Here is an 18,072-nt window from a genome sequence, read left to right on the forward strand (position 1 = left end):
CTCCACAATAACAACATCTCTGTGTGTGACAGAACGCATGGGGCATTTTTAGCCCTCTAAAAGTGAAAGTTCTGAAAGACGAGTTGAAAATGAAGTAAAATGTTGAGTCACGGGTGAGGCTGTGAAGCAGAGAGATTCCAGTTTCTCTCACTCGGGTGCACTGGCTGCTTTAGACTGTTCTGGAATAATGAACTCAGCCCAGTTCACTGTGTGTGTCTGAGGTTGGAGAGGGACTATGCTGGAAAGCCTGAACGGGAAGCGAGCTCTGGGGAGCCATCACGCGCTCGTGACGACGTCCTCGCGGACGTCCGCCAACACCCCCACTTCAGCGGGCCGGGCGCTGAATTCCTCCGGAGCCAGACGCTCAGGTAGTTTTAATTACCGCCGCTCCTGACAGTGATTAATTGAGAAACTGTGACTAATGTGAACATCAAGTGAACCTTTTTTTCGAAGCCAAAAAAAATGCTGCGCCCAGGATACCTGTCTAAATATACACCGCACGGGAGAAGAGCTGATTCTGCTCTGGCACACATTCAGGCTTTCTAACTTAAAGCTGAAGGACCACAAAAACAAAACAAACAAAAAAAACTACATAAGCAACTTTTTTTCTTGGATCGCAGTTACTTTTATTAATCAAGCATAAGCACAACTTGGGGAAGTGATCTTAGGATTGTTTAAGTTTACATCCAAGAACATTTTTATAAACGAGGCCCCTGAACTTTTCGCAGGGTGGAAAGGTTTCACTGTGAATTTAAGCTGCAGTAAAGTATACTCTGTTGGTAAACACAGTGAAACTCAGCAGGGAGTGGTCTTTGCAATGTCAGGATTCCTCGCCATCCATTTTGGAACTCCACAGAGCGGTGGTGCTAACTGGGGCATAGACACAGATCACATGGTTGTGTTTCCGGATAATAATGGGTCACATGTGGCCTGGTCTTCTGCTTCTTCCTGATTGCCCACTGCCAGGCTGCATGACCAGCTACATCATCAGATGGCTCGACAGCAACTTGCGAGTGAAAACAACCTGAGATACACAATTACTACCCAAAAGATGGACAGCTAGAGGGACAATGAACAAGTAAAGGACAATGAACAAGTAAAATAGTGCGAAGAAGAAGAGGAATTATTATTACAATTATTATTACTATTATTATTATTATTATTGCAATAAATAGAAGCAATGTGTATATCTGTATTTGCACTGATTCTGTAAGGGCCATCAAAAATGATCCAGTTCCCACAGTATTATTAAAACTAGCACACAGTCCTGTTGGGGAAATGGGAAAGCAGTGCTCTACACAGGTTTATATAAGGTCACATTTTTATATATAACTTATACAAGTCTTCATCCTGGAGCCCCTCCTTCCATGCTTCGTCCATTTCACTGCTGGTTTTTCCTCATGTTCAGTAACACAGAAGCAGGGATAATGGTGGGTAACTGACACCCTCTCTTTGATTGGTTCAAATCAGTCAATCATTAAATAAGAAATTAGCTTAATTGGTTCCACGCGGGTTGAGAGCATTAGGACACTTCGCTTGCATCTGAGCCTCTCGAAAAGACGACAACCAGCACTGTGCAGCTGTTTTTCCGTATTTATTTCAGCATTACATCACAGCCACACCAGGACAAGACCAGACTTTATCGTTATTCAATATAACAACAAATGAGCTTTTAAGTTCCAATTTTTGGTATACCATTTATTCTTTCACAGAACATGAGACCCATGAAAAGATTGAGTGATAAAAACAATTTCTCACAAGTACTTTATTTAAAGTAAAAAAAAAATTCACAAAAATCTAGGGTGCACCATTTGGCATTTTCCTGAGAAGAAGAAGCTTAGTGGTCACATTTTTTCATAGACACAGAATCTCTCAGTGGACTGAGGCCATACAAGGAATACGTTCAGACCCACTGTCAGTCATCGAGGTGTCAGATGTCAACCAAGTCCTCTGTGCGAAGCAGGATTGTCTGCGCTTGCGTGGAACATCCAGTCAAGGTCCAGCTGTTCAGCCATTTTAATCACCAGTCACACTGACATCATTACCCCTACTCCTAACCTTAAAGGGATCGAATCCCTAACACAAACACTGCACTTTGCTGCAAACTCAGCTGACATCTTCTGACACCGATTCCTTTTGGTATGACACAAGGGAACCAATCAATGTGTCCTCCAAATCCTCCCAGAGATTAAGGCCTTACATATAAACACGTATGTTCAATTTCCAAAACTAGAATTTTTGGAGCAATTTCTTTAAAAAATTGTTTAAAAATGTTTCAATAATGACACAGACGGGAGCTGTGTTCGTGCAGTTCATTTCACAAACCAATGTTCCTCCTCCTAGGACTGAATATGAAATGAGTCTCCATACTTGTTTTAGAAAGTACACTAAAGTTTTGTAGTCTCGTATAAAAAGTTACATAAACGCAGTAGTTATGTAAAACATTTTTGTAGTGCAATCAAATTATTCAATGTTTATTTTTTATTACATTGCATGGCTTTTTTTATTGAAACCTGATTCTCACTGTGGGTTAAAGAGTTACGGAGCAACTCGTTAAACAAGATAGAAAAGGGACCGTTAAACTGTAGATTAATAAAGTAAATGCGAAAAATGGTAATCAAATAAGCACCCTGGTTTTCCCATGATATAAAACACCCAAGCGCATGTGTGAAACCTCATTTAGTACCACGTGAAAATCATTTCTCTCCAAAAAACGAATTTTCACAAATCAGCAAATAACCTGCTAATAAGGCCACTGGATTGCACATGGTCAGCAGAAATATATAAAATACCAACATATATTCATCAAGCACATAGACTCCCCTCCCATGCATGCATGAATCAACACTGAGCCCAACGCAGGCCTTACTGTGAAACATTAAGCCGCGCGATGTCGTCCACATTACAAAGTGTTCCGGAATGATCTTCACAGTGTGCAGAGTACTTGGATATCAGAGGCTCCCCTCAATCCACCTTTCTCAGGACGTACAGGATTCCGATGGTGTCGATGGTGACGAAGGTCTTGAAGTCAGGTGACACGTGAATCCCCTTCAGATTGGTTCCCGTGGTGTAGAACGTCTGCAAGGCCTCCCCGGTCTCCAGGTCCCACCACTGAAAAAACACCAATAAATCAAGCAATCAACCTTTCATTTGTTTAGAAGCCCCTGAAATTAGACTGCCACCATGAATAGAATCAATTTGAGCCAATGTGGAAAATTATCCTGACCACTTATCAGGTGAAGTTCTGGGAAAGCAGCAGATGAAATAGAACAGAGCATTAACACAGTGAAGCAGAATAAAACGCACAGTCACGGTTATACTCATATGAGACGTGTACAGAGTGCAGCCCCTGATCTCCACCCCCTCAGTCCCAGTCATTCGGTGTCTCAGCAGGTTCCGTCTTCCGACTTCCGACTCGATCGCACTCTAATTAAAAACACCCCGACGGATTAATTAACTGCCCACCCGTCGCGCGGTCGTGTGGCTCGGCATCGCCATGGTGATGGATGAAACGTCTCGGCGGATCTCCGGCACGGGTCAATGAGCTCCCCGATTAGCCGGAATCAGTGCCGTCAGAATGGATGAATGGAGGATGGAGCACAAAGAAATAGCCGAAACAGTCCAAGCGTCCGCTGAACCAGAACAGTGTCCTCTGCTGGCAGTTCATCAAAGGCACCGGTGACTTGAATGACATTCCCTCACACACAGCACATTTATATTCCCTTCCCACAATTCCCTAGGTGATACCCATGTGTCTGCTGCAGGGCAACCTGCAGTGCGGAAGATCAGAGGCTGGGCCAATTTAACTGGGCCTTTTTCTAATTAGGAAGTCGCAATGGTTAGATTCAGTATTCCAGCTAGAGAATGAGGTTTCATGGTTAACAGACGAAATTATCAAATGTGTGATCCGAAGAAACGCAACAATTTTTACTCTGAAACTAAACTCATTACAAAGAAGTCAACATTTTTGCACCGAAAAGCATGCTTTTCTTCAATTAACACATTTCTGGAGATAATAAGCACGAGCAGCCTCTATTTTTTTGTCTGACGATCTGCTACTTATCACTTAGGGTGCGCATTCTTTATTTAACCGTATAAACCAATCAACAGCAATTGTGCTCAAAAGCAAAATAGAAATTCTTCACATCTGCGAGTTACTGACAGCACATTCTTTCATGCTTGAAGAATCCTTACTCTACCATCTTTAATTCCAGCAGTGTAATTCTGTCTGTGTCAGCATTGCATGTTCAGTGAGAAAGGGGTTCAGCAATTTCTCTGTCAGTATGGGGACGGCCATGTGATCACAAAGCTCTGGGTTTTGAGGGAAACCTTCAACTGCATCCATCCATTAGCTATACCCGCTTATTCCTGATCGGGGTCGCTGGGAGTGCTGAAGCCTATCCCAGCATGCACTGGGCGAGAGGAAGGAATATACCCTGTACAGGTCGCCAGTCTATCGCAGGAACCTTTTAACTAAGGACAGGGCAACTGAAGCACTTCACATAATGTCAAGTTGTAAAAAGACAAGTGATTTGTAATGGCTCTTTGACCGAGGTTCAGGTGGAACAGAGCGACTGCTTTTGCATTTTTGCTGAGTTTCCACAGACGTGCTGCAGACACCCCGTGACACACCCGTGACACACCCCGCTCTCTACGCCCCTACACGCCAGCTGTTAATAAAGTGTGAAGGTCTTGAGCTTGAGCAAATTTCAGTTTTTTTTTTTTCTTTTTTCCCTTCGGTGCGAGCGTGTGTGAACACTTTCTACAACGTCCCTGCAGGGGTGAACCGTCTCTCTGAGTCTCCTTCAGGTTTAAATTTATCTGAAATGACAGAGACTGAAGATGAAGTGATTAGGCCCCTTCTCGTGGTTTATGAAGGGCAGTAACCTCCTTCCAGGGCAAACAAATTGGCTGATTTAGTGCCCATTCTTCTTTGTAAAATCACTCACAGTAACAGCTAAATGAAAAAAAAAAACCCCAATATATTCAGCGGCGCTGTTTATGTTCTGTACGTGCTTTTGTACTCACACGTTAAAAACTGACACGTACGTACATATACTAGACAGCGCAGAAAGAGTTCGGTCTCCTCCAAGACCTTCCTGCGGAATTTGTTGCTGCACTAAATCTCCAATGCTGAGGTACTGCAGAAGGCAGGCTAAGCGTACTCTTCCAATAAGCTGTTATTGTGGGGGGGGGAAGGGCACAGCAGAGGACGTATTAAAATTCCGGGGAGTCTCCTGTTCCATTCCACAAAACAAACGGCTGCTTTAACCGAACTGATTCATCCATTCATTATTCCGATGCGCACAAAACTCAAACACTGATGGGGCGTGTTGGGGGAATTACGGCATCTCCTCCAGCAAGGATTTCATCTGAACTTCAAGTGCCCTCTCGAAAGATGTTTGCCTGAGCTCCGCAACACAACATCTCTCTGTGGTGGGTCGGGAGCTCGCACCCTGAAGCTGACGGGTTCGAAACCTGTGTGGGACTTTTAAATGCGAGCCCACGAGCGATGCGTTTAAACCCAACCGCGTGAGCAAACATCCAGCCGCACAAATGCGCGGCGTGTGGAACGTAAGGGCGTGCAGGCGGTCCCTCGTGGCCGCGTATCACGCAGCTGGCTGTGCCGTATTTGCTTATCTGTATTCTGTGCCGTATCCTCTAAAAGCTCCGCGCGTGGCCTTGGATAAGGTCACCCGCTAAACTAGCAATGTGATGCAAGGTAAAGCTCATTGCATGCAGCCGGGAAGTTCCTCCCACCTTTTTTCCCCTCAGTGACAGATTCCTGAGCACGTGGCACATGTGTGGCCTGTGAGTGTGAGCGTGAGGTGCACAGGTGTGAGGGATCGTGGTGAAGTGTGAGAGGTGTTTCTGGTGAGTTGCGTGAATTTTAAGGTGTGGGTATTTCTGTGAGTTGAATGTTGCAGGTGTGAGGTATTTCTGTGAGTTGAATGTTGCAGGTGTGAGGTATTTCTGTGAGGGACTGCTGTGGGTGTGAGGTATTTCTGTGAGTTGAATGTTGCAGGTGTGAGGTATTTCTGTGAGTTGAATGTTGCTGGTGTGAGGTATTTCTGTGAGTTGAATGTTGTTGGTGTGAGGTATTTCTATGGGTTGAATGTTGCAGGTGTGAGATGTCTGTGCATCACCCCAACACAGGAAACTGGTTTCTCACTTGAACATTCCCAAAGGAGCAGAATCACTGGAAGGAGGGTTAGTCAGCATCCTGGTGCAGATGCAAGCGCCTCAGTTCAGACCAAAATGAGGCCACTGCTCCATCTTCCCTTATGACGCGCAGAAACTGCAGCTCTCGCCTCCCTGGTGTCCAAGTGATTCATTAATCATAGATCTGTTCATGCAGATAAATGTGTCTCATTTGCATTCAACCAGTTAACTATTACATTCTGTTCAGCAGGGCAGCTGTTACCCAGAGACAGAGCAGTGCGCCCCCTATCTTCAAATAGAGTGAACTCACTCTGGACAGTGCGCCCCCTGTATAATAATAATCTGTACATTATTTAATTTCGTGCTAACGTGGTCATTTTCTATTTCTAGGTTATAATGACTTTTATCCATTTAATAAGGACTTTTTTCCATTTCTAGATAGAAGCAAACAAACAAAAAAACCCACTAAGGATCCGTACAAAGGCACGGCACTCTGATCTGCAACGTGCACCACCTTATGCTTCGCTCCTCGCCGGTCAGAGGGGAGTTAAACGCGAGGGGCTTTCGGGCTTCCCCGGTTCAGACCGACGCCCCCCCCCGATCTCGAGATCCCCAGCGGAGTGCGGGTGTGCGTGCGAGGCTCAGCGTTACGCAACCTGGAGATGCCCTAGAAGTGCCGGCTGATATTTAATAATTCATAAGGCCCGGGCCTCCTCCCTGCTCCTCCGGCACCGCGGTCTCCCCGAGTGTTTTTCGAGCCGCCCGTCATCCGCCCTCATTCCCGACGCGCTCCGGGAGCGGGCCCCGACTGCGCTCTGTCCTGCGGCGAAGGGTTGCGGAAGGTTCCGGAAATGTTAATTGGTAAAAGGGTACTCGCAGGCTCAGCAAGGGGGCACTGGCCAGTGAGACCGACCAATGACTGTCAATCAAATACCTCCTGCCTGCCAGAGCCGCCCATAGGTGGTTTGACTGCTGTGACATGCACTGTAATAGCAGCACGTCTATGCTCCTTTGTATGAGGAGAGCCAAGAGGTCCATGGCCTTGCCAAATACATTAAAAAGTACATTTGGATCAGACCAGAGACACAAATTCTGGATAATAAAGGGCAGTCAAATACTGACCCAGGGTCTTATAAAGCACCCAGCTCTTCCTGAGCAGACACCCTACTCCTCCTGTTGGCCCACAGCCAGAAGAGGGAACAGCTCCAAGGACAGGCCTCTTTTGTATTCCTCCCTCCTCTCTCTCTCTCCCTTTCTCTTTCCTCCTACTCGTCCCTTTCTTTGCTTCCCACTGTCCTCTTCTGTTCTCCCTCAACGTTTTAGTGCATTGCTCTATTTTTAAAAAAAGGAAATGAGCAACAAACTCTGGGCACCAAAGAAAGGGGAACGCTCATTGAAAAATGGGCCGCCATCGCCGCCAACTACACTGAACTCAAATTGGTGGTGACCTTAAGAAAAGGCATTCATTACCGAAAAGGAAACTTCATCTAGTTTTAAGCGATGCGAGCACAAACTTAATAGTTCCTTGGCGCAGCAGGTAGGAAGAAACACCTGCCAGCCATTTGTCAGTAGCAGCACAGGTAGCAGGAGAAAGCCAATGCATTTTACACAATGATACTACATGAAGCTGAATGTAAACAGGCCAATAACCTTGTTCAAGGGTGCAACAGCAGAGTTCAAGCCAAATTTCTAAAACCTGTAGCCTTCTGGTTCCTTCTTATTACCAGAAGTAATGCATCAGTACCAGTGGAGATTTAGTTGGAAGGAACACGAACACGCATACAGCAGCTAGACAGGGTGTGCTCGAACCAATTTGTTTCTTCACTGAAAGAATCAAAATGGAACCTTTTACTCAAACGTTCCTGAAACATGGAACGTGAACAATGATCACATGACCACTGCCCCTACTGCCCTCTTTGCCCATACAGCTGATTATGGGTCAATCCCAGAGATAAAACCTTATCTTGGGAGAAAAAGCGGAGTGCTTGCGGGAAGAATCCATCGACACGGACACGCTCCAGTTCTCCAGAACGAATTCTGTTTTTTGCAGATGCGAAAATTAGATTAAAACCTCGTTCCCTGAAAGAGACTAATTCAGGTGGAATGTGGACAAACATGAGATGTGGGATTACTTCAGAAAAATCACCGGGCCATCAGTGGAGTGCAGTGGTCTAGTTTAGATACAAGTCAATAAAGCCCAGTACTGAAAACTGCCAATCTTCAACCCAGTTAAAAACTGAGAGCTTTGCACTGCAACAGATTTCCACCCTCAAATTTAACAGGTGAACTATATAGTTGCGCATAATGTCACACATTCAGTTTCTTTTTAAAAGAGAGAGGGACATCCTCCATCCTCCGTTTGGATTTTATTGGTCCAACTGCAAACTATTTTTGAGCGAGGTCTGGTTTTTGAAGGGCAGGACAGCCACTTAAGAGAACGGGTTTATTTTCGTAACAAAGTTACAGCACTTTCTTTAAAAGGTAAAAATGGGGCGACGTTTTGAAAGCACTGCAGGGCAATTCAGGTTAAATCCATGGACCGCAGAGGGTGACAAGCACAAAACAAAGCATTCTTTGTTCTTTTTTGCCTTCCGTTTTTAACTGGATAGGAATTTTTCTTTTCTTAAATCTCTGAAATAGGCGAAGGGTTATAGTAACCATATATCACCGGATGGATATTGTTACGAGGATACAGAGCAGTATTGTTTTTAAATTTGGTTTGTATGAACAAAAGGAATACAATATATTCCCATTTACTAAGAAACTGTGGTATGTCTGTCCATTGGCTAAAAGCAATATTCTTAAATACAGAATACTGTTGAGGTGTACAGTTAGCCCTGTCAACCAATTTAAAAAACAGGAGTTGATTTGATCTAGTTGGTTGGTGTTTTCCATTTTGGATGCACTCAGTGCTTTTGGCTGGAAACCAGTTTTTTTTTGCTTAACATAACTTGCCAACAGTCTAGCAGAGTCAGATGGGCTGTTGGAAATTTACCCATCACCAATTTTCATTTAACAGTAGCTATAAAAGGATGCTTTCCTTGAGGTGATACTGTACCCTAAAACAAAAGCTGTTTACAATAAAGACAGGGCACTGTTGTTAGGGCCAGGGTTCCCTCTGCACCCAACTCATAGCCAAAATGTGCATATAAACTCCCACTGAAGGGTTTCTTTCTCTCAATTTTCAGACAAAAACCAACACTATGCTAGTAGATTTAATGACCCAGATGTTCATAATTGTGCATTCTCCCTTCTCCAGAGATCCAGTATCCACATAACAGGTTTGACAAATTTAAGATTAAATACATTAATCAAATTTCGTCTAAAATTACACACACAAGAACGCAGTAATTGCTTAATCAATCAAATTAACATTAATTGCTATAGCCCTATTGTGTCTATACAGAAAGACACATGATACTATGCTACTACAGCTCTGTTACTGACATTTTTGACAAGCTCCTGAAATTGCTACTCGCAGCTATACATTTACAACTAAAAGGAACTTTTTAATTTATTTATTGATTGACAGGTCAAGCTTTTAAGTCGTAAAAGGTTAACCATGTCCGTTTGTAATTGTGTAGTGGGGGAAACGTAGCCAGAGAGAGAGAGAGAGAGAGAGAGAGAGAGAGAGAGAGAGAGAGAGGAGAAGCGGGTAAAATCAATAGCGAAGACAGTAATGCACAAACATTTTATACGGCGTTGAAGTCTGAATGGCACTGTAAGCTCTGAGCGTGTTGCACCCGGGATAAAAGCCAATAGACCCACACTTAATAACACAGGCAGCACAAGAGCCTGTCACTCAAAGACTTACTGAGACTGACAGGGGATCAAGGGGATTGGACAAAGAGAGAAGGGGCGGAGACAGAAGAGGGGCAGAGAGAAGAGGAGAGTGGGGGTCAAGGAGAGAGAGAGAGGGAAGAACAGTTAAAAGAGCAGAGAGTGAAAAAGATGGGGGGGGAGGGGGGAAATATTATTTCCAAAGAAACTTCAGATCAGTGTTAAATCAGTCCCCCATGTAAAATGTTTGTGTGTCAGCTGGTCTAATTAGCACTAAACTGTGCACCGGAAATTGGATAAACATCTTATTGTGCGTTCCAGATAGACTCCCAGGCCTTAATGAGACACAGAGGGCTTAGTGGAATTATCTCTCAATGTAGCGCACTGTAGACGCAACAATTCCCAGCTCCATATTTCAGGCAAACAGTGAGGCATCTGTTCGATGCTCTGTAAACTCGTCGAGTGTGTTCCACATCTCGCAGGGTTGGGCGATGCAGCTGGTGTGGGGAAGAAGTGGCACACGTCCTATTGAAATGGGAGTTCAACATTGGAACGCAATCAGAGTGGGCTGAGAAATACTTGATAATGTATTCAACTCTTTTCAACTGAGGATTTGTACCACTGCGAATGTGCGGAGAGAGACCGAAGTCACACAAACACACTGTACTGCAGGCCTGGGGGAGAAGATATCTTACCCGCACACGCGTGCACACACAACACACACTCACACACACATACGAGCACTCGCGCACACACACACACACACACATACACAACTGTGTAGGGAGCAGAGACAAAGTGTTAAAAAGAGGGGAAGAGAAAGAGGGAGGGAGAGCAGGACAGAACAAAGGGAAAGAAAGGGAATAAGGACGGAGAGAGGAGGGGAGGAGCGAACGGCGTGAGAGAGGAGGGAGAATGCACTGGAGACGGCAGCGAGCATGATGCACTTCCCTCATCCGCCAGCCCGGGACCGAGAGAGAACACAGAAGGCCGTTTTTTTACCCTAATCACGCGCACGGTAATGCCTTTCTGTTATTCCAGGCGCCTGAGGAGCCATCGCCCGCCCCCAGCCCCGCCCCCCCGCCCACCCCGGGGCAGAAGCGCTGATGTTGGCGTCACCTGGCGCTGGCCAGGAGCGGCGTGATCCCTCACAGCCTCGTTAATGCCCTCCCGGAGACTCTAACGACGTTAGAGGTGCGCTGACGAGCAGTCAAACTCGCCCCGGGAGAGAGAGAGAGGGAGAGCGGGGGGAGAGAGCGGGGGGGCATTAAACAGATTTACGATCGCCATGGCCACCACCGCTCTGGGGCTAACGCGGCGCCGGCCTGCCGCATCAGCACAAAACACCGCGCCCGCCACCGATCCGCTCGCTCCCCCAGCCCCCCCCCCCCCCCACCCCCCCACCCCCCCACCATCCAGGCTACGGGACGCTGCCCATTAAGCCAGACAAAACAACAGGACGCCGGCGGGAAGGAAAACAAGGAAGTAACGGATTTAAACGCCCCGGCGTGCTTATTTATTCTGTTTACGCTGCGGCCGAGGCGCCCTTGATGGTGCGAGAGCAGACGGCTGACGAGGCCGCTGGACGGCCGGCCCTGCCCAAACCCTGCTGCTCTGCGTGTGGCTGTGCCACGCGGTCTGGGGTCGAGCTACATCCAGGCTGGTGCACGGCTGGTAACGGTCTCATCCAAGGAGGGAGACGTCTACCCTTCCCAAAACCACAAGAGCATCCTCTAGGGGGTCTAGTGCCTGTGGTGGCTGCAGCATACATCGCGGAAGAGAACGGAGGGGGATGAGGAATCCGGAAACCCTGGTCCGGGAGGGCCTGGTTTTCGTTTTCACCTTGAAATCAGCAACCGATCCAAACCCAAGAAACCAGGAGAGGCGAGTTGCCTGTGCGATGCACTGCTTCAACTGACCAGTTTAATGCTGAGTTACAATGAAAAGGAGCACACTTCTGAGATCCCTGGAGGAAGTAGCCAGGAAGTATCCACCAATTACAATCTGCGTTGTTGTACTGCTTGTTACCAATGTTCTCCATGATCGGTGCAGCTCCTTTGTTAAGTAGAGTGAAGTCATGACTGTGAAGCCTTATCTTGATTCTATTATTCCAACAATATACTGAAGGCATTATTACCACACTTCCAGAAGGCATTGTAACCCAATTTCTCCATCTATTCTGAACACTCCATGAAGTATTATTTCTCATTTCCTGTGTATTTTTAACATTTCAGTAGGCATGAAGTAATAATCCTTCAGGAATTTTCAACATAAATGCAAGAATTGAGAAACACTTCCTTTATTCTATGTCCCTGACGGCATTCTACTTCATTTCTGTATTTATCCGAAACATTTCAGAATGATTATTACTTTATGATTTCTGGATTTCATAACAAAGGAAGCAATTTTTGCATTTGTGTTGAAAACTCCAGAAGGCATTGTTACTCAATTTCTGCATATATCCTGAACGCTCCATAAAACATTATTACTCATATGTATGCTGAGCATTCCAGAAGGAATCTGTGCTGAACAATTCGTAAGGATCACTACTTGCTCACTGTGTGGGCTGAACACAGTCTCCCAAAGGAATTTTAACTCGCTGTCGGTGTGGACCATCCCCAGCAAGACTACTGCTCGCCCCCTGCTGGTAGATGAAGAGCATTTCAAGTAACATTACTACTTGCTTACAAGGAAACTGGCATGGTATTGAGTCAGCAATACGGACACACAGTAAGTCAGGGAACTGGGCTTGTATTCCACCTTGGAACGGCAGAGGTTGAAGGCAACTTTTCCTGTAAATACTCAGCTGCTCCATAAACGAACCACATGAAAAACGGAAGCCACATACACTGGCAGCAACAAGGGTGTCTGCTAAGCTAATAAACAAAAAGGCATTGTTATAAATGGCTCAGTGTGTGGTGTGTGGTAGTTAAAAACTCAACACCAGAGGCTCGGTGAGTGCTCTCCTCATTTCGCTCAGCGCTCTGAACGGAGAGAGGAACGCTGGCGGCCGGTTAGCGGGAAACAGACTCAGCGCCAGAGCGGCAGAGACTTGAAGAGCAGGAGAAATGACACCAGACCCTGCGTGGAGGCCCACTGCGGCTGGCCGCACTGCAGCTGCACATAAAACGGCCCCTGAGATACTGTCGGGGGGGGGGGGGGGGGGGGGGGGGGGGGGGGGGGGGGGGGGGGGTGGGAGGGGGGGGGGGGGGGGAGAGACAGAGAGAGAGAGAGGAGAGAGAGGGGAGAGAGAGAGAGAGAGAGAGAAAGGGAGGGAGGGAGAGAGAGCCTGACCTTTAGGGAGGTGATAACCTGCCTGTGCACAGACCTGTCTTTAATGCCAGACCGTGACACACATCAGGCCACAGTCTCCTCACTAGAGAACAAAGGGCTGTTTTTCCACAGGATAACCGCACACACAAATCTTCCACAGAACAGAAAGCGATGTCACAATGAACGAACTGCAAACGCAGCTTAAAAAGACAGCAAAGGCAACAGAAACCTATTTGGCCCTTACTCGTACTCTGATTGCCCTGTCACATGACCGCAGGGCCCATCTGTAGTTCTTCTGCGCGCTATTACAGCTCACCGCAGGTGCAGACCACAGAATCGGACCGCATTTCCCTCGCAGGGCGCTGACAGGTGCTCAGGCAGACCGATCGATAACCTACCGTCACCGCCGCGGAGGCCAGCGAATCAATCATCATTCATTTCCATCCGCAACATCCACACCGACTGATCCATCATCACAAACCACTGCATCATCTACACGGGCCGGCCCATCAGTCATCGCATCACTGCGCCCACTGAAGGAAAGCCTCTCTCCAGCCTGGCGGGGAAGAGACCGCGCTACGCGCTACGCTACGCTATGCGCTGCGATGCCTCGCAAAGCGCTAATTTAAGCCTTTCGATCTCGTTAAAAAACAAATCATTCCAGCGCGCTCGTTTGCGCTGAATTTCTCCAGTCTTTACTGACGACTGCCAGAATAAACACTGAATAATCTTCATAAGGTAACAAGTTAAACCTGATGGAAAGCAAGAGAGAGGAAGAGAAAGGAGGGGATGCAGCGGGGCGAAGGAAGGAGAAAAAAAATAAGCGGGCAGAATCGTTCATCGTGGATTAACTAGGCGGCGAAAACAACGAGGTTCCTTTCAGAAATAATCCGATTTTTCTCGGGGGGTGAAGAGGGGCTGGGTGTGCAGGGGCAGATCGATCGCACGGTAACGCGAGCTCACCGGAGCATTGCAATGAAATCATCTCGACCCATCGCTCTCAGCGTTACCTCATCGGGTTATTAAGGCGGCCAATCGGACGGCGGCTCCCCGTGACCTCGCGGTGACCCGTCCTCCCGCGTCGCCGGCGGCATCGGAGCTGGGATTTACGGTCCCGTTTAATAAAAGACACGGAGCATATCCCCGGCGCCTCTCAGAAGATGAACAGCGGGAATTAGGCGCTGCCAGAGGCCGTGATACTGGTCTAGCGGTCTCATTGATATGCTGCGTCCAACGTAACCCCAGCCAACCGGCTTCCCTGAAACGAAACAACCGCGTAAGGTTCTCGCTGACATAGAATCTCATTAACCACGGTTAATTGGCCAAAGTTCAGCTGCAACACCAGTTTTCTGGTGTCTCTCTGACTCTGACAAGCTACAATGACACCACACTGAATGGAACATCCGTTTACTGGTCTCTGTGACACAGTGCTGGGTCATAATATCTATTTACTTATCTCTCCAGCAAACATGCTGGATGGGAACATCTGTTTACTGTTACTCTCTGATATACCAGCAAACGGAGCTTGGTGTAAAAATGGTCCAAGGGGTGTCCACGCTGTGTAAACTATTAAACTCTCCAACCTGCTGAGTCACTCAATAAAACATAAAACTGCTGATGGTCTCAGACACACTATTTGGTGGCACCTGTTTGCCAGAATGTAATACCCATCTGCTGTTCCCCTTAGCATCCAGTAATGGGTGCAACCGATACTAATGTGTAGATAATTCCAACCCTCTCTGCTGGGTATACTATCTTGGCATAAGCGATCAGGTCTTTGTCTGGGTGTGTGTGTGCGTGCCTGTGGACGTACAGTATGTGCAAATGTTTCCCTTGTAAAAGTGTGTAAGCATATCTTTTTCCGGGGGGTTTATACTAATATTCTGCATCCACTGAAACTCTTTATGCCAGTATTAGTGTCATAGTGATTAATGTTTCTCTGTTCATGGTCACGTACTACATTTTCCACAGACAATTTCAAGGTTGTTATAAGAATACATATAATAAGATTGTGGCCATTAATTCGATCATAAACCTTCCAGGAAAGCATAATGTTCCCAATGCTTGGCAAAGCGCGGTCTGAAGTCCTGAAAGATGAAAAAAGGAGTTATTAAATCTAAAATATATCCCTGCCTCACGGTTAGCGGCTAATGTATGAACCCGACTCCTGTAATTTAGTTTTAATTGCACGTGACCTTTGCTCATCAATCAAATACACTTTGGCACGCTCACAAATTAGACAAGACAACCAAATTAGATGGAAAATTCTGGAACATTCAAAGCAGACCACAGTTTAGATGATTTTTCTGTACTTTTCAGAGACAGGGGAAGCCATAAAACAACGCAAAGAGCGGCAAATCAACATAACAGCTCACTAACTGGAGTATGTAACTCATACAAAACAGAGCAGACGTACCACACACACCTACCAATACATACGGAACGCAGTTTCTGGCCTGAAGCCAATGACAGGCGGACATGGGACGGTCATATGGAATGATGTCACTGCAGTTACACTGGTTTGTCGATTTATTTGAACTGGAATAAGAAGCCAGTTTATTACTGCACACAGGGCACAGTGGTGTTGTTCTCACACAAGCACAGGGGTTATGATTGGACTCTAAGGAGATAAGCTATACATTGTGCATTTATATAAAATCACTAAGGAAATGCATTTACTGTATGTCAGCTAGCACTGAACAGGCTAGCATTTTCACAAGCAATGCAGAAGCATTCTTTTTTATTTTCACTGGCGATTCGAGAGATTTCTTTCATTTTCCAAAATTGTGTCCAGATGGGACTTTAATACACAGGAAATAAACCCCGTTGGCATTTTAAAAATACTGACAGCACAACTATTGCAGGTGATCACCCCTATATACAACCCGTCCCACCTTAAATGTAGTTTGTACACTATGTGCAAGATGGTGGTCATTATGTTCTGACAGGAGAGGTGGCTGTTTTGTTTGAACTATTTTTGACTGGGCTGTACTCTTTTAATAAAATATGACCATGGCTGGACAGCCCATGCGCATAAAGAATATCTCCTGCTCCCTAAGCTGATTTCTATGAAACGCCCTTGCTGTGTGACAGCTAGAACTATTTGAGCTGCCAACTTTGATTTGAGGGGGCTGGCCAACCGCCTTAGAGGACTGTATGTGACTGGCAAGCCTGAGGATTGGCTTTAAAAAAAAAAAACCTGCGAAAGAATTCAGGGCTCTGTGTATTCTTGCAAATCGGAAAACAGAAAACTGTCATATTTGTTCTTGTAACGGTTCAAAAACAATATTTTTGTGTCCTAGCCAAGGTAGCGAAATAGCCTTTTGTCAGCCCAATATAAAATGTGTGTGTGTGTGTGTTTGCGCCTACATGTGTGTGTTTGTGTGTGCGTGTATGTGTATGTGTGTGTGCGTCTGTGAGTGTGCGTGTGCGTGTGTTTGTGTGTGTGTTTGCATGCATGTGTGCGTTTGCGTTCTGAGAAATAAATAGCGCAGTGTGATGCTGCCAACACCGCTGAAAAGCCCTCACCCACCCCCCCCCGCCCCACCCCCCTCCACCCCCCTCACAAATCCCCCCGCAGCCCGTGTGAGGGATGTGAAATGAGCTTCTCCACACCGGCAGAGCATCCCGGGCTTCGGTGTGCGGCGGAAGCCCCCGCGTGAGCGGAATGTTCCAGAAGGCAGAGGACAGATGGGAGAGGTGCAGGAGAGAGAGCGCGCTGTTCTATTTGTGTTTCCCCTCTGCCGCGGCTCTCTCTCTCTCTAATACCGTTTCACCAAACAGACCACGCGGCCAGGCCTCGGCTAACTGACACCAGAGCCCCGGCTCCTTCCGCGGTAAATACGGTGAAGGAGGGCGGGCGGCGGAGACGGGCCGCGCGGTGGAGCGAGGTCCCGTTAGCGCTGAAGAGAAGCGCACGGGGGGAGAGGCGCGGGGACTGCGCCGCGGATCAGAACCGAACCTCCCGATCCCTCACAGTCTGTGACAGGACTCTCTAATGCGCAGTGCGTCGCAGTCCCCTGCAGTCAGAACAGAGCTGCGCGCGGGATGAGCAGGGAGTCGCAGTCCCCTGCAGTCAGAGCGACGTGGGGACCCGCTCGTGACGAGATCGCGGGCTAGCGCCGCGTCGCAGTCCGCCGCAGTCGGAGCGCAGCTCGAAACAGACAGCGTGTCGCATTCTCGCTGCAGTCAGAACAGATCTGCGCGCGGGATGAGCAGGGAGTCGCAGTCCCCCTGGTCAGAGCAGCACAGCTGCGGCCGCAACGAGCAGCGCGTCGCATTCTCGCTGCAGTCAGAACAGAGCTGCGCTCACGAGGGGAATCGCAGGGAATCGCAGCGAGCAGCGCGTCGCATTCTCGCTGCAGTCACGATGCTTCAGAGCTCCTGTCACACTGCGGAGTGTGTCTCACACGTTCAAGCAGCTCTTCAGAAACTTTCCAATCTTAACTCCGTTCAGAACTAAGCACCTCTACAGAACCAAGTGAGCCAGGGAATTGCTTCTGTCCGTCTCTTAAAAAAAACCCAGCTCTGGGAGAGAAAGACGGATTAGAGCAAGAGTGTCTGCTCCTCCATCAATCGAAGCGGGCCGGTGTGGGTGCAGGTTTTTGTTCCAGCCCAGCACAGAGGGACCCGATTCGACCGATCAAGCTCTTGATCGAAGACCGTGATCAGTTCATTATTCAAATCAGGTGTCAGTGCTGAGCAAACAATACCAGCGCCCACACCGACCCCTTTCGGATAAGATCGGACACCCCTGGATTAAAGTGAGATGTTTGCCAATGGGTGCATTTCCATGCGCACCAACACTCCAGTTTACCCCAATTATAGCAATGGACAGGTTATTTAAACGGTCATGTA

General features: G+C 47.2%; 1 protein-coding gene across 3 annotated transcripts in view; it reads right to left on the reverse strand.

Moving 5' to 3' along the window:
• Positions 1–1,581: 1,581 nt before the first annotated feature.
• Positions 1,582–18,072, reverse strand: part of apaf1 (apoptotic peptidase activating factor 1) — a 41,295-nt gene continuing 24,804 nt past the window's right edge. For 2 of the 3 annotated variants that reach the window (XM_064342709.1, XM_064342707.1), the window contains one exon: positions 1,582–3,111. In XM_064342709.1, the coding sequence (XP_064198779.1) occupies positions 2,965–3,111 (147 nt within the window). In that variant the 3' untranslated portion in view covers positions 1,582–2,964. The other variant, XM_064342708.1, reaches the window with a different exon arrangement.

Source organism: Anguilla rostrata, chromosome 7 (assembly GCF_018555375.3).
Source record: "Anguilla rostrata isolate EN2019 chromosome 7, ASM1855537v3, whole genome shotgun sequence".
Taxonomy (NCBI): domain Eukaryota; kingdom Metazoa; phylum Chordata; class Actinopteri; order Anguilliformes; family Anguillidae; genus Anguilla; species Anguilla rostrata.